The sequence below is a fragment of the Aplidium turbinatum genome, chromosome 6 (genome assembly GCF_918807975.1).
Source record: "Aplidium turbinatum chromosome 6, kaAplTurb1.1, whole genome shotgun sequence".
Taxonomy (NCBI): Eukaryota; Metazoa; Chordata; class Ascidiacea; order Aplousobranchia; family Polyclinidae; genus Aplidium; species Aplidium turbinatum.
The window spans coordinates 16,824,402-16,841,259 of NC_137477.1; the positions used below are offsets into that span (position 1 = coordinate 16,824,402).

Consider the following 16,858-nt stretch of genomic DNA (forward strand, 5'->3'; position numbering starts at 1 on the left):
ATAAGAGATTGACGATTGTGATTTTAGGGATTTTGGGATTACACGATTTGGATTTTTGAGATCTTCAATATTTTTTTCAAATCTTGAGATTTAGAATTTGGGATTTTTGAGATTTGGGATTTTTGAGGAACTTTGGAGATATTAATTTTGGAAAATTTGGGTACCTATATACTTGGAAAAAATTAAATTTTGGGGATTGTAGAATTTGGAAGGATTATCATAATGAAAAAAGTTCTAGAAAAAAGCTTTTAAACCTCCAAAATATCCATTAATCCCTATGTCATTCAATAAAATGGTAGTCGACAAAGTTGCTTTTCGTTTCGATGGAGCTTTTGGCGAGCTGCCGTTCAACCAACTGTTGCTGTACCGTCTTCTACAATCTATTGGTTTCACTTTTGATTTCGGTCTTTATGACTTATGCTGTAGGCTACAAATGAGTAGACCTAAGTTATAACTTACTCAAACCGAAGTCGTTGTGTGTTTGACTTAAATTAACTTTATATTGAACGACCTTGACATTTTTGCCTTAAAAATTCGAACACGTCATTACGAAGCCTTTAAGCAAAATCCTGATTGCACTAATCAAGCAGATAAGATCTGCCAAGCCCAGTGTGACAAGCAGCGATCAGTCGGTGATAAAGCCTACGGCATAGAATACTTGATTGTTCAATTTTTTATCTATACTCTTAAATATTACAAATACAAATCTCATCTTCGTTTTTAACCGTAGCCCATCACATAGGGTGATGGTTTGAAAGTTTGGAAATTTTGTAAAAACAACTGGAATTACTGTAATAAACCAATCAGAAGTAAAAGTACAATAAGTTTGGAAAAAGTTCTTCTTTCCCGTACGGATATGTTTGAAAAGCGTCTATTGTTTTATTTCGACTTAGATATTGCACTGTACGAGTGTACGTTACAATATAATTAATGATTGAATCTTAGAAACAATCAAGCTTTGAATGGTTGGAGATTTTTCCCACACATAAAGATAATGAAATATTTTGTAGCCTATAATCAGTGGTGTATTCGAGGGTATACGGCGGTATACGCATTATAACTCTCGGCTTTTTCGACCAACTATATAGTATACCCTCTGGATTTCCCAAAATAAACAATTTTGTACCTCTCGTCCAATTTTGATGTTGATAATTCATGTTATGGTAGAATAACGATTAGTATGCTGCAAATTGTGTATTGTATATCATTTTCGCAAATCTGACAGTATACCCTGTGCTTTTTTTTACGAATACAGCAGTGCCTATAAAGTTGATGACGTGAGCAAATGCCCATCTAGATCTAACTGTAACGAAGAAACAAAAACACATCGAGATTAATTTTGTGTTTATTGCAACTTTGCTGATATCAAAATTTTTGTGAAGTGATGCATCTATTTGCTACAATTATGTTTCGAGCAGGCATAACTAGACACAAACCACTGAAGACTTATTCTTGAGGTTAAACGTAGACCAATCGCATTAAAAATGGTTGTATCATTGAGTGACTGGTAAAAATGCCTCGGGAAGAAATACTATTGCATATAAATCGCACGAAGTTTCTCATATTTGTTTTTTTGGTGACTGATGAAAAGTTACGGCTTTTAGTGTTTGACCTAAAAGAAACTTTCCATATAAATATCTTACATTATAAAAGGTTACGGTTTGATTTCAAATTAGAACACGTATAAGTCTTAGTCAGGGCAGTATTAACCGCTCCCAGTACTCCTCGGCCGGAAGGGGCTCACAATTGTTCAGGGGCCCAATCTTTCAGTTTTGCAATGCTTTTTTGAATCTTTAAAGCAGTTCTCTTCAACCGGTGTGTACGGTGCACCTTAGGGCGCACAAAAATATGCTCGGGGTGCACCACTGTCCCGTTAGCTCAGTAGTTACGCGCCCTGCTCACATCACGCGGCGCCGGTTCGACTCTCGGGGTGTGCGCTTGAATAACACAACTCAGGAATACTCTCCATTCCGCGGCACCTAGTGAATGAAATAATTCCCCGGCAACAACACTTCAACAATCGGAAAACTTCACTCTGCCAATCTCGATAACCGGCCCTATGTCAAGAGCCTCAACAAGTATGCGAAACTACCAGGAATAACCAGTCAAGGCTTTGTCAGTCCGAGGATAAAAATTCAAAACCAACCAAACCAAACCAACCAGTGAAAAAGGGTGCACAAGGGTTCATCACAAACTTGTTACACCAACAGAAGGTTTTACAAAAGCTTTTTGTTGGCAAAAACAACCTGTTAATCAACCAATGACAAGTATTTAACCTGTAACAGATTGAAATTATTACCGTATTCCATTCAGCCACATTGAAATTGAAAGCAGTCGCAGATTTGATACATGGCTGCAAAGAAATAATTGATAAAGTTTCAAAACATTTTCTGTCTGACGGATAGTACAGTTTATCGCCGATGTCCTAGTATAACAACACACTTGGCGGATCAGTTGATAAAAAAGTAAAAAGAAGCCCCTTCATTCGCCACCCAGTTAGATGAAACAACTGATGTAGCTTTTATTGAGAAGCTCAACTCATTGTGTTTTGTAGATTTGCTCTTATTGCACGTAAAAAAATTACAGAGCATTACTTATTTTGCAAACTATTTGGAGAGAATGCAACCGCCAATTCTATTTCTGAGATATGGATGGTAATATGAAAGAGAAAGCACTCAGTTGCGAAAAATGTAAATCAGTTATCACTAGGGCTATTTTTATATGACCTTAAAAAATCAATAATATGACTTTATTTTTTGGAAAATATGACTTTATATGACTTTATGTGAAAATCGTTTATTTTTACATGCGAACAACGTCACTCACGGAACTAAAGAGTAAAACATACGCAACATAACAGTAATACACATCCATTTTTATTTTAAACCACTGTTGTAGTACAGTTTCATGTAGTGTGGAATGTTAGAGTCTTTGAAGTTACGATTTGGACGTAAAAATGACTTTAGTAGGTTTTACAATCGCTTTGACTTTCGCTGCATTTGATTCTTTCACTTTTGGCATGCTGAACCAGATATTTTCTCTATGTCTAAGTCTCTGTATATATTTAACTGTTATATTCTTCAGTTTGCTACTAGTTGTACTGTATTTGTACATAAATAATGCACAGAAGTAGAACAGATTGTGTTGCAACACAATGCAATGTGTGACCTCTTAAAATATAGGTCTGTGACTGTAAGGGTTATGTAGGCCAATCCTACAGTTTGCCTTCGTTCAATCAGAAATTGCCTTGCTTTCTTAGTGCTTAATTGCTTCACCGCTTAAATTGGTACTTTTTATTTAAAGTGTACAACGGTATGACTTTATAACTCAAAAATATGACTATATAACTTAAAAAGCTGATTTATGACCTAACCAGGAAAATATGACTTTATATGACTTCATAACTTTCTTAATATACCTCATAGGAATGCGGTTTTTGCGTTAAAATTCATTTCACGACTTACTGATGCATAGAAAAAAATATGACTTTAATGACTTTAAATGGCCCTAGTTATCACTGATGGTGCAGCTGCAATGCAGAATCTATCAACGATATCGAAAAATAAAGAACTTTCTCCTAAATATGTTTCTTTTCATTGCATTGTAATGAAGCTCTTTTCGCAAAGAAAATGAAAAGAGGAGGTAATTATGAAAATGCTACTACTTCTACAAAACTACTCCAGGAAGTTGTTGATATTGTTAACCATATTCGAAGCCGTACAAAAAGAGCAGGCATTCACTAAGTTGTGTGAACAAATAGATGAGTCATTCCTAGGTTGTTTTTGCATACGGAAGTACAGTGGCCTCAGAGGCAAAGTCCTTAACCGTATCTTTCTGCTGAGAGAAGAATTGAGAGTTTTTTAAAAGAAGAGTATATGGCCAAAGCGCTTGCAAATTTTATGACAATTTTTGGTTGGCACAAGTAGTGTAGCCTATATGGCTTTCTTTTTCAAACAATTCAACAAACTTAATTTGATTTTGCAGAAGAAAAAAAAGAACTACCTTTTTGAAAGTACTAAAGTCTATGTCCAAAATCAATACTATAAAGAGGAAGCTATCACGAAATTAATTTTTAAAAGCAATTGCTTCCACTTATTGATGCCCATCTTAGCTTATTTCAAAACAGTTTTGAAGAATATTTCAAGGCTAAATAGAACGCCACACGTAGCCTATGATAGACTTACTACAGAACCCAGGGGCGCCGGAACGATTTTTGACTGGGGGGGCAAGATTACAAAAAAAGGGCACTTTTGTTTACAAAAGAGCCAATTTTTTTTTCAAGTTTTAAGATAAGATATATCGATAATACTAATCTATCAGCTCACTATGTATTAAGTAGTGATAGCCTACAAGTGTCCGGTATACAAAGAAGGGCATCATGCTATGTTATAATGATGTAACCTACTGTCAAGCCTTAAAGCAGCCTGCGGCCATGGCCGCTAAGTAGTGCTTGAATGACCGCCGGTGCTACCTCCTCAATCGGCCAAGTTTGGCCGCCGGTCTCTTCTAGCCAATTATTTAATTTCGCAATAGAATGGTCGTAGATTAACTGTCGAAAAGTATCAAAGAGTGACGCAAAATTAGGTCAGCGCGTTATAATCGCCACTGTTGCATTGTATATTTGTTATTGATGGAATATATTCATCTGCGATCACCAGCGCTGTCAGTCTTGTTTGTAATTCCCGACAATTATTTTAACAAAGTCTTAATCCGAAGTGCTAATTTACATCCCCTGGCAATATTGTCGTTTTTATGTCGATTAGATGTTATCGGACGTTGAATCGTAGTTAAAAAGGAGAACTAGGTTAGTTGACATCCGAAGGGAAAACATTTTTTGATCATATTTTGCAAAAATCATGCTTCGTTTAGTAATGTCCTTCACATCATTGAAATACTTATTTTATTACCTTGGCGTCATCGCCAACACATGTCGAACGTTGTTTTTCGTTGCTAAACAGAATTCTAGGGGAGTGGCGAACTTCTTTAAAATCTTGCCACATTGAAATCAAGCCACATTGGGGACACTCGTGCGAGTGTCGTTAGATGGTCCGCAGTACTGGATTACAATCCCGATAAAGCAGTTATTGCGTAGTGCAACGATTCTATTGTAGGACGTCGCCCAGGCCCAGACTTCAACAACGCTAAGTGATCATTTTAGCATTGTTGCAAGTTTAATTCTATTTACTTGTGATATCGTTATTTTTATTTTGGCCTCAAAGCACGCAGGTTTAGCTGCCAAGAAGGAGCTCCCGGTAGGGCACCGACAGCTGCCGAAAAAAAAAACGAGTTTAAAGGCCTGTACTGTGTTGCAAATTTTTTTGCCGTAAATATTATTTTGAGGCAAAAATGAAAGATTATAATTAGGCTAAAAGCGAATAGCAGAAATTGTTATATTGCAAAATGTGCAGTAGCTTACATGATTTTAAAATGGCACTATTGCCCCCCCCTGCCCCTCCATCTGCACAAAAATTGAGGGCAGGGGGGGCATCCGCCCCCCCTGCCCCCCCGCTTCCGGCGCCCCTGACAGAACCCGAAGAGTTAATTGATCACTAGTCAAAGCATTATTTAAAAAGACACTATAAGCTGATTTCTGGCTACACCAGTTATATTCGAGAAGTTTTTTGGTTGAGATTTACTCGAATTTTATCAACAATCTTACTTTGAAGCCAAACTTACTACTTTTGAGAGTTTTTTGAAAGATATACTGACATGTAGAACGACAGACATGATGTTGGAATAAAATTACAGCACGAAAGGTTGTGACCTTGTAGAACTTGGCTATATGATTGATGCGCTCACCTTCTTTGTAACGGAAGAGGAATCCCTCGTCTGTGATCCCTTCATCACTGACAAAAGTGATATAAAAGGACCCAAAGGTGGATACGTACGAGCGTCCCGTATGGTTTCCACGGAAGTTAGCAACAATAGCAGACGCGGAAGAATCTCCATCTCGGATCTGAAAGACATAACTTACTGAAGACTGAAACACACGTTTGGAAAAAGACGATTAAACATTTTAAAGTCATTTAAAATTCAACGTTGTAATCATGTAGGCTAGTCATCTTTTTCATTCCAAACACTTTTTCAGATCTCCTTGCTCTGTCTTAAATTTTACAAGAGTTTTCTACAAGTCAGCAGTTGTGAACTGAGCAAGCGACAACTCAACAAGTGACAATTGAGCTGACAACATTTCAACAAGTATAGCTAAAGTTGGCAAATAATGAAACTGAGCAAAGAACAACTGAGCAAGCCGAAACGTGATTTGTCACAAATCAGCAAATTCAGTTTAACAAGCCTTGACCAAGCAAGTCCGGTGTGAGCAGTCTCATTTGCTGACTTGACAATAGCTGAAATGTAGGCTACTTGCTGAGTTGAAGCACTTACTGAGTTGTCGCATGCCGAGTGGTCTGCTGCCGACTGTTTTACAGTAGGCTATCTTATGATATCTCAGCATTGGAAATGAATCTCGTACAGAAAAGGAGCTTGGCACTAGAGCTTTCCTTCCTTTATAAATATTTCTTGTTGCCTGTCATGTTGAAAATGTCCTTATAAAAATTAAAGAGAACCGATGGCAATTTACCTGTCTATCTCCTTCAAATCCTACTTCACAAATGTAAAAACAAACGACCTGTTTTAGTCTGATAAAAGAGGTCGTTTGTATCTACATTTGTGAAATTGCCTAAACAACGATCATGCTGCTAAAAGCGAAACTCAACCTATGATATCCTCCGAGTAGCCTACAGGAGTGACAATGAAACGATATAGTTTAGGCTTTAAATTTTAGCAGGATTATTACAACATTTAAAATTAATGTTTAATGTGGAGATAATAGCGTATCAATAATATTTTATAAAGAAAATTATTTTTTTGGTACTAACATTTACATTCTTACCACAACAAAGTCACAACAAGCTTCTGTGATGACTTGTCCGACAAATTCAACTTCAACCTGTGCCCCCGGTGTGCTTGCAAGGATTGTCCATGTGCAGGCGAGATTATTCGGGTAATTACCTGGGTAGTTTATCGTGGCCACATTTTGAATTTGATCAGTGGCTGCAAGAATTTGTTCACAATTTAGAGACACCGGTCCTCGTGGTGCACGTTCGCCTTGTCCATAGACCACCCCTTTGAAACAAACAAAAATCATCAAAAAATAATTTTCATCTGTTCAGCCTCGAACGCCATAGGCCTAATAAAAGTTTCTCCACGAAATCCTTACTGACAGGCTAATGTACGATGTCTGGATAAGTAGGTTAACTGTGCAGAGTGAGCTTTTAGAGAGGCTAGAGTGAGCTAAACAGTTTCAAACACTTCGTGTTTGACTCAAAATTGTTTGGCCACCAAGTCAAGTTTTTCAGCAATTGACGCTGTTTAAAGTCTTTAGATTTTTATGCAAAGAAAAGTTGTAATAAAATTTTTCTGATCAAGAGAACAGATAAGTTTTCGTCTGTGGCTGATGCTACTTGGGCATGATGCTGAAATCAATTTTTTCTTGAAACGTTGCACCACTGACTTGTGATAAGTATTCTTCAAACAGAAAGAATTTGATAAAGCTATCGGTACAGCTTGCGTTTTGATTTTGTTTGAAAAAACGGGATTTTTTGTTCTCTTCCCGCTATGTGTGCACTTAGACAATCTTAAAAGAATAATTATTTTGATATTGTTGCATCATTCAACTTGCATGATATTTATCAAAATCGCATCAGCGACATCAAAACTTACCTGAAAGCAAAAACCCTGTAAGTAGCGTAACAAGCCACGTCCTCATCATTATCTTGAAAAATAAAATCAAGTTCCCTCGACACCGAGGTTACGCTTTTATATGCCTTCGGTACGTCAACTCTTTTGCCCTGAGGTAAGCTCAAATCTTAAATATGTTCATCTTGTTATATTTAGCTGCGGGGTCGGGTATTATTGCTCCAGTTCGGATTCTTATTTAACATGCCAAAACAACACCTTAAGCTATAGGCTAACCATGTTTCTTTTCTGCTGCCGATTTACCTCGTTTCACGATGTTTTTGGGTTTTTCCGATGCGAAATCAAATTTCTTTGCAAACAGAAAACCACACTCAATTTCGCAACAATGTACTCATAGTTAAGCGGCGATTATGACTCGTAACTAACATGTTAAATCAAATGAGCATCAAGAGTAAGTCTAATTATAATACATACAAAGTACAACAATCTAAAACTGACATGCTACCTGACAGTAATCGATGTCAAGACAAAAAACAAGTATTACATTTGAAGCAATTAAAAAAGAATACAATATTATCTTCACAACAACAGCTTCTTTTGTTATTCAGCAAATATAGCAGAGTGCACATGTGATACTTTACATTCGAAAAAAAATTTGCGTTTGCCTTCGTAGTCAAAAAGGTTGAGAAAGTTTTGCCTCCATTATTTTGCGTTAACAAATCAAGAAATTTGCGTAATTAAAATGGCGCAAGTCGATGTAGAATCAATGTAAAAAATAGTATCGAAATTTCGGAAAGTTTGAAATCATGGCCAAGCATTGATGTACTCGCTGGAGGAAAAATCCAAAGGTTGGTTTCAGTTGCGCAAGTCTGTCAGACTTTCGCAGGTCTCAAACGAAAGGAGTTATTACGTTATTACGTTAATGACGCATGACACACTGATTATGTAATTGGAAATTTGAATATCGTCTTATGGCGATAGTTCAATAGAAAACAGAAGCTTTATGAACAAAGCACAAATGCTTATCAGTTGTCGTTGTTTCATGATTATAAAAAAAATGTTTAGAATTGTTCGTTTTGCCATAAAAACAGTAGATCGTATTTTCTTCTTTAAGTCCTATCGTTAATATCGGTAATAAGGAATCCCGTTGTGAAACTATGAAGCTATAATCTTAAAGTGAATCTATCTAACTGTAGAATTGAATGTTTGTTTATTCGATCTTCAATATCTTGTTTTTGTACCAACAAATCCATCAACATTCCTGGTTTGCATTGCAGCTGCAAGAAACGAAAAAACAGACTAATTTTGAGTATGCTACCGTAAGCTACATTAGTTCAGATTAACTTAGAAAATTATTTCCAAAGATAAATAAGTCAAGTGTCTTGTTAGAAATGTTTAATGTACTAAAATACATTCTCTAAATAAACAAAACCAAGTCGTTTCTTGTACTCTTGGGTATTATTCTGGCTTATGTAAATATTGCACACTAGAAAAATATGTCAATTAAATAAAAGCAACCTCTTCAAAAATTGCAAATCACTGTTTTTTTCACATAGAACTCTTGTGGTATCAGCTCTGTTTGAATTAAAAATTTGGCATGACATATCTACAAATTTGTCATTTATTTTACAATACCAAGGATAAAAGGGTGTAGCTTAGTTGCGTTGTTTTCCAAACAATTATTAACTTACATATGAATATTTAGAGTCTCCTACAAGTCAGCAGTTGTAAACTGAGCAAACGACAATTAAGCTAGCAATATTTCAGCAAGTAGCTGAAGTTGGTAAATGACGTAATCTTATTTATAGGGTGGTCCACAAAAATGTGACACATTTCGTTTGTTCATAATTTCTACAAATCTGAAGATTTTTCAAAATCCTTTCAGCTGGAGATGGGTCATAGCTATAAGTTTTTGCCCTCAAAAGCACTTTTAAAAAAACGAACCGGTTTCTGAGTTATTTCAATATTTGATAATATGTTCGATCCATGCTCCTCGCTGCTGAATCATCGCTGTCACTCTCACATTGAAATTGTCCATTACTCTCCCTAACATGTCACTTGGAATTCTTCTAATTTCTCTTCTAATGTTTTCCTTCAGTCTGTCAATGGTATCAGGATTGTCCTGGTAGACTCTATCCTTCAGATATCCCCAGAGGAAGTAGTCAGGAGGGTTAAGATCAGGTGAATATGGCGGCCAGGGGTTGTTGGTCCTCCTTGAAATCAATCGATCCCCAGGAAAGTACTGATGCAGATACTCAAGGGTACGATTGGAACAATGCGGTGGGGCACCGTCTTGCTGGAATACAGCTGTATTCAAGTCGGTCCCCCTTCTCCTCCTTACTGCTGGAATGAATTGTCGTCTGAGCAATTTGATGTAACGTTCAGTGTTAACAGTCACCTGGCATCTCTCGTCGTCCTCAAAAAAGTAGGGACCAAAAATGCCATTACGTCCTATTGCACACCAAACTGTGACTTTTGTTACACTCAAGGGTGCTTGCACATGCGCACGAGGCTGTGCTTCTGCCCAAAATCTCATATTTTGTTTGTTTACATGGCCACTCAAATGGAAGTGGGCCTTGTCGCTAAAGAGAAGCACATCCAAAAGACCGGGATTGTTCTCAATCCGTTCACTGATTTGCTGACCAAATTCAAATCGTTCATCCTTGTTGGCTTGAATTTGAGTCTGAAGAAGCTGAATTTTGTATGGGAAAAGTTGCAAGTCAGCATGAATAATTCTGTTTACAGAAGATCTTGAAATCCCCACTTCCTGAGAAAGTCTTCTGGTGGATTTCCGTGGAGACTTCTCCACACGAGTTCGAACATCGTGAACTTTTTCGGGGGTTGTTGCGGTGGAAGGTGGACCACTATGGTTCTTATTGTTGTTAGTCACACTGCCAGTGTCTCTAAACTTCTCCAACAAGCGTTTGATAATATTCCGAGACGGTGTTTTCCTTCTAGGATAGTCATGACGAAAATGTTTGGTCAAGATTACAGATTTTGTCGAAAGGTAATGTTCAATGATTTTTGTCCGCTCAGCCACTGAAAATTGATATCCCGGCTCCATACTGCTACACATAAAACTTATAGCTGTACTATATAGCTGTAGTATAATAGCTATACTATAAAACTTATAGCTGTATAACTCTATAACTAACCTGAAAATCAAGAGATAGAATTAATTTTTATGGAAATGACAGATAAACAAAATATGTCACATTTTTGTGGACCATCCTAACACGTATTTTTACAATGTAACATCTATCATAATAAGTAGTCTGTTTTTTTTTTAAGGAGATTGACTGTTCTTGTCCACAGCATTTTACCTTTCAACTCTTAATCAGTAGGTTTGGTGGGTGTGCAAATTAAAAATTATCAATTTCCAAACACTGTTTTAGCGATGCATATTTTGCCATCTTTTCTTTTTGTTGGTGACAAATTCGTGTGTTTACTTTATCGTTATTTTCATTTGCGCGCCAGCAATTCAAAATAAAATTGAATTGAAATTGTATTTTAAATAATTTGAACAATATTCTTTATTGATTTTATGCTTTTCACTCATTTTTGTTTTTCCAGATACTGAGCAGTGAGCAAGCCGCCATTTTAACAGCAAAAGCTTGATCAATATATAATACAAGTTGCAGAATCTGAATCTTGAAACTGTAAATTGATCCTTTACATAACTTATAATTCGCCGTAACATCAATTAAACCCACTCAAAAAGTTGCTATGAAATTTTGAGTGTTTGATAATCTAATTCTAGAGTTATCTTATTATATTGTTTCGATACATTTTTAAAAATGGAAAAAAAAAGTGCCAAGTCATACCTTTTGTTTTTCATTGCTGGTATGAACCTAGTTGTTAGTTTTGATTAAAACCTTCCAAATTGAAGTTCAACTTTAAAGATTTGAGGTCACTGATACTGTGACTTTTTACTGTTTATTTTTGTTTTCTTGAGAGAAAACAAGTGATGATTTACACAGTTACTGTACGGTATATAAAAAAAATCGTCATCGCCTGCATGGGTCAGAGTTCCTCATGTACGACGGTCAAAAGAACGTCGACGTCTACAGCAGCTCTATAACACAAGACTGCGCTTCGACAAGATGCTCAATGGCATACCAAAACAATGGAGAGATAGCATCTGACTAAATGACTACATCCTAATCCTAACACAGGCCAACAATTTTTTATTAAGACACGGCCTATGAGAGTGGTTTTAGGGTATTTCAAGATCTGTGATTCAAAGTTAATTTTCTTTCAGTTATGGGTATACTGAAAGACTGAAAGTAATCCCATGCACATTAGGCTGGCGCAAAATCTCGAAAAAAAAATTTTTTTCTTTTAAATTTTTCGTCAGTTTGTAATATTGTTCTTTTAGCTAAATGTATCTCCTATACCAAATTTCACAAAAAAATATTAACGTTTGACCCTGGTTCACCTGGTTTGAATTTTTTCAAAATATCGAATTTTCGCTTATCCCTGAAACTGCTCACTCGCCATCTTTTAATGCACTCTAGCATCTTAATGGACACAATAAGAGGCAGTAACACAAACTTGTAGCAAGCAAAGTGGTTTAATTAGCAGCTCCATGAACACTGACACGTGTATTACTCTCAAAATGTCGAATTCTACCACATTTCAGACATGATTTTCTTTGTACACCGTTCACTGTAGTAAATATCTACTGCTTTCAGTTTCTTGAATCATTTGACGATGTTTATCGATTTTCACAGGCCAAAAAAATTTTTTTTATATAAAGGCAGGACATGCGAGAGTCATTTTAAAGTATTTCGAGGCCCCTGATTCTGAATATGCACTAAGTTTTATCGAATTGGCTCTAGTTTTTGAGTTAGCCAAGATTCCAGCTACCACTTTTGATAACTAAATCGATAACTACAGTAGGTGGTAGAAATGGTTTTGAGAAAAAAGCATGACCTTGCTCTAAAACATTACTGAAGGTATTGAGGTTACTCTCAGTCATGGCCGTTTTCCTATTGTTTCAAGCAAATCACCACTTGAAACAAGAGAGGGCAAACAAAAAACAGAAATAGCAACGTCCACGCAATGACTGCCTTGCACACTCCATGTAAACATGATGTTCCAACTTCCTTCGAACATGCTCACCCTACAGAAGTATCAATTTTCATGGTGATTCCACGGCTCTCTTTATGCCATGTCACTCTGAACTTCTTAGCCTTGAGCCCAGAAACGGGTTTGAGTGCAATGTTTGCATACTTTAGGAGGAACCCAGGACTTATCTTGATCACCCAGCTTCATGTCAAGCAGGGGCGGATCTACCGGGTGGGCCTAATTGGTACAGGCCCACCCAGATTGACAGTGGGCCCACCCAAAATCAGATTCATGAAAAAAAATATTAATGTTTAACACTAGAACAACCAAAATTGCTCAAACTGACAGAAGAACTGATGGTAAAACATGAGATAACTAACTGGAACATGGTTGCTTCTCGTGAACGCAAGCTGCCTTCGAAATTTCACAAGTCTGTTGTCACCACAACGCTGGGAAAAACGTAGACTGTCAAGAGCAATGAGGATTTAATGGCGCTGTGGAACTGTATTCTTAACAGGCTAAACTGCCGCTTTATGGACGACACGTATGAATTAATGAGAGCAGCGGCCTCTTTCGCACCTGGATCTGCTATTAACATTTTAAATGGTCCTTGTGCAGTGTGCACTGTATGGCATTGAGATCGCAAATCAATCAATCAATCGTTTATTTATCAAAAAAAAAAAACACAAAAGTGACATAAAACAATAATAGCCTACATACAATGTTTAGGTTTTGTTATTGATAGGGAGACAACGAAACGACCATACGGTCAATTAGTCAGTTGCCACCCTAGAAAGACTAATTTGAGTTATGAAACTAATCAACAATTTAACCAAATCGGTTACAATCAAAAAAGAAAACACAAAATATACTAATACTTCGACTAGTAGCTTACAATTAATTGTCAGCTTCATAAAATTGTATGCGAGATTTTCCGACAAATAGTAGCCTAATCATGAAAATCAGTGGACACTGGACAGGGACACCATGACAATAGACATTGTTGAATGTAAAAGCTTAGGCCAAATGAAGACCCACTTATCAAGTATCATAACTTTGCAAAGCTGATGCTTTGCTATGTTTCTTGAAATCATAAAAAGATAACTTTTTGAGATTGCTTGGCTTGGAGTTGGATTTTTGAGATAACTTTTTGAGATTGCAGATGCTGAACATGCTGTATTCATTCAACACATCAGACGGAAAACGGATCGGAAAAGCTTTCCTACATTAATGGAAGTGCTGGCAGCTGCCCTGCTGACATTTTCCCGAACATGAACAGTGTTTTAAGGACCATCATAACACTGCCTTCCATGTCCTGCAGCATTGAGAGACTTTTCTCTGCAACAAACAGGATTTAAACGCGCTTGAGATCATCCATGCTCCAACTCATTGACAGTTCGGATAATAATGACATAATCAACTTTTTTAACTCGAAACCCAGGAGACTCCACCTTGTGTAGAAGCTCCGGTAACACTAAATTGTTGTATGCTGGCCCGCCGTGGTATTATTGGTGAAGGCCCACCAAGATATTTCCTAGGCCCACCCATAAATTACGTTCTGAATCCGCCACTGTGTCAAAGTAATAATAATAATAATGCTTGTTTTTATATAGCGTTGTGTCTATCGCAGAATGCGTTGCCTCATGCAGTAAAATATATCTGGGTTGTTTGTACAGCATCCTACCTGTCAAAGGCGTATTTTATTAGTCTATATGCCATTTATTTAGCCTATAGACCAGAAAAAAACTTCTTGCAGCAAAGACTTGGCCTTAGCAAAGGCTTAGAATAAAATTTCATTTGTACAGTGTCCATTTCAGTAGGCCTACCTTTTCAATATAAAGCTGCATTCATAAACACATGACTTTCGGGATATTTTTCTTGTGATGTAGGCCTACTGATTCACAACTGTTTTCATTGAATATTTATGTCCCTTATTATTTATGTCCCTAACCCTTACGTTAAACACAGTTCATTTCAACCTTTGCTTGCGTTTTGAACTTTCGTGCAATATGAACCAATTGAACTAGACAAGTGCAATTATGACATCATAATGATAAACAGGGCTGAAAATAAGTAATTTGCTAATTCAAATCTTTTGAATAACGATTTCAAAAATATTTTCATTGTCGAATATCTCGAAAACTAGAGCCAGTTCGAAAAAACTAAGTGCATTTTCGGAATCAGGGGCCCTGAAATACTCTAAAATGACTCTCATCTTTTGTGCCAAAATTTTTTGTTGGTCTATATGTTATAGATTCCCTGACTGCAAAAAGGCTGTAAAATCAACTAAAATGACACTAAAAGCATGCACTATTAATGACTCTCAGACTTGGAGTAGGGTGAAGATGTTCCACGAGGAAGTTAACAGAGGAAGTGACGTCAAAATCACGTGGCAAAATTTTGAGAAATCCCCTCTTCAGATACTGCTAAACCACTTCGAAATTCACTAATTTTTCAGAAAAATTCAGAACTTCTCCTTGGGTGAACCAGGGTCAAAGGTCAAAACCCAACAAAAATTTTTGGTTTGCAAATATCAGTGAGCAAAATGGAACATTATTCCAAACTGACAAAAATTTTAAAGAACATTAGGGAAAATGAGCCACCCTAATGCACATGTGACCTGATCTACGGTGGATTTTCCGTGCTAGAACCCAGCAGCTTGTTTCTTTAGAAGGAACGGGTCGATGATTGGGTTGACGCGCGCATAGATCAAAATGTCGAGGATTTTCAAAGGAACACAGAGGAGAGATATCGGACGATAACTCTTCGGGTCCTCTGGTGACTTGTGAGGTTTGGGGATTGCAACTACTAAACCTCTTCTCCAGATTTTTGGGATTTTGAGGTGGTGCAAGCAGGAAAAAGGGAATTTACGTAACCAGGACGAGGGCAGGGCCAGCATGAAGCACAGGTTCAAGTCATATCTTATCCGGCTCTGGAGACTTGTTTAGTTTCACAAGGCGGAGGGCGGTGGGGAACACTTCTGGAGTGAAATCTCCAGAAATTGTTTCTTCTTATGGTGTTTCCACTCGCCACAGGGCAAATACTTCCTTAGCGACAAGGTGGGATGCTTTGCGGTTCTTTGTCTTATAGACCCCGTTCTGCACTAGCTGGGAAGCGATGGCATTTGCAGAAACAGAACACTGGCGACGGGAGTTTGCTGAGCGCCCAGTGAGGTTGTTGATGATGCTCTGTGCTTTGCGGCTTGAATGTGAGAAGTCGATGGTTTGAACGGCTTCGTTTCATCGGTCAAGCTTCTTTGTGTACAGCCGCTCAAGTAACCTCGTGAACGCGGTGTTAGAAGCATTACCCGGTGAGGCGTTTAGGTAGGAGCGATAGAGAGCCTCACACTCAGAGTCCCAGCAGGGTATGTGGCTGGTTCGACGGCCACGGGGTATTGTGGCCTTTGCCGCAGTTATTATGGCATTGCAAAATCCTTGTATGTTTCGTCTACCATAGGCGTAGCCAGGGAGCGAAAGGGGCCATTCCCCCTCCTCCAAATTTTCAAAGTTTGGATTCCAAAGTTGAGCCTTTTGTTGAAAAAAAAAAATTGTAGAAAATTATATCGTTTTTCAAGACATCTGGCTATTAACACCCCCAGAACTTGTTTTAAACACACAGAAAAATACCAATAAGTTTTGTAATAACCAATGAACGAAGTATTTTAAAGTCACATTCCAGCTTTTTGCCGATTGTGTCATTTCACTCGTGTCATAGTCGGCGTGCCATGCGTGAAGAGCCTGATTACTTCTCTACAGAGCGTTCTCGACCATGACCGCAATCGCCTGAACGTTTCACTAAACAATGAACATATACAAAGAAGCATGTGAAGTACTCGGAGTACAAGAGCTGACAATGCCCAGAATAGTGGAGGTACAACTTTACCGTGCTAACGTCTGTGCTGAATCGGCTTTCCAGTATTTCGAACGTTCGGTATATATCCCATACATCGACGGATTGAATAACTCTCTTCGGGAACGATTCAGTGACAACCCTTCATTTTTTTGCGTTGCTATCCATCCTTCTACCAAACAAACCAACCAAGATAGATAGGATTGAGTATTTGTATTCTTTGGATATCCTTGACAGCGAA

At 37.5% G+C, this 16,858-nt stretch overlaps 1 protein-coding gene across 1 annotated transcript in view; it reads right to left on the bottom strand.

The window, feature by feature from the left end:
• LOC145772119 (bone morphogenetic protein 1-like) overlaps window positions 1-7,778 on the bottom strand; it is a 28,789-nt gene extending 21,011 nt beyond the window's left edge. Inside the window, exons 1-3 of the mRNA XM_082583956.1 lie at window positions 7,723-7,778; window positions 6,893-7,125; window positions 5,800-5,956 (exon numbers count right to left, since the gene is read on the bottom strand). Coding sequence (XP_082440082.1) covers window positions 5,800-5,956; window positions 6,893-7,125; window positions 7,723-7,771 — 439 coding nt within the window. The 5' untranslated portion in view covers window positions 7,772-7,778. The remainder of the gene's footprint in view (window positions 1-5,799; window positions 5,957-6,892; window positions 7,126-7,722) is intronic.
• Window positions 7,779-16,858: the final 9,080 nt, after the last annotated feature.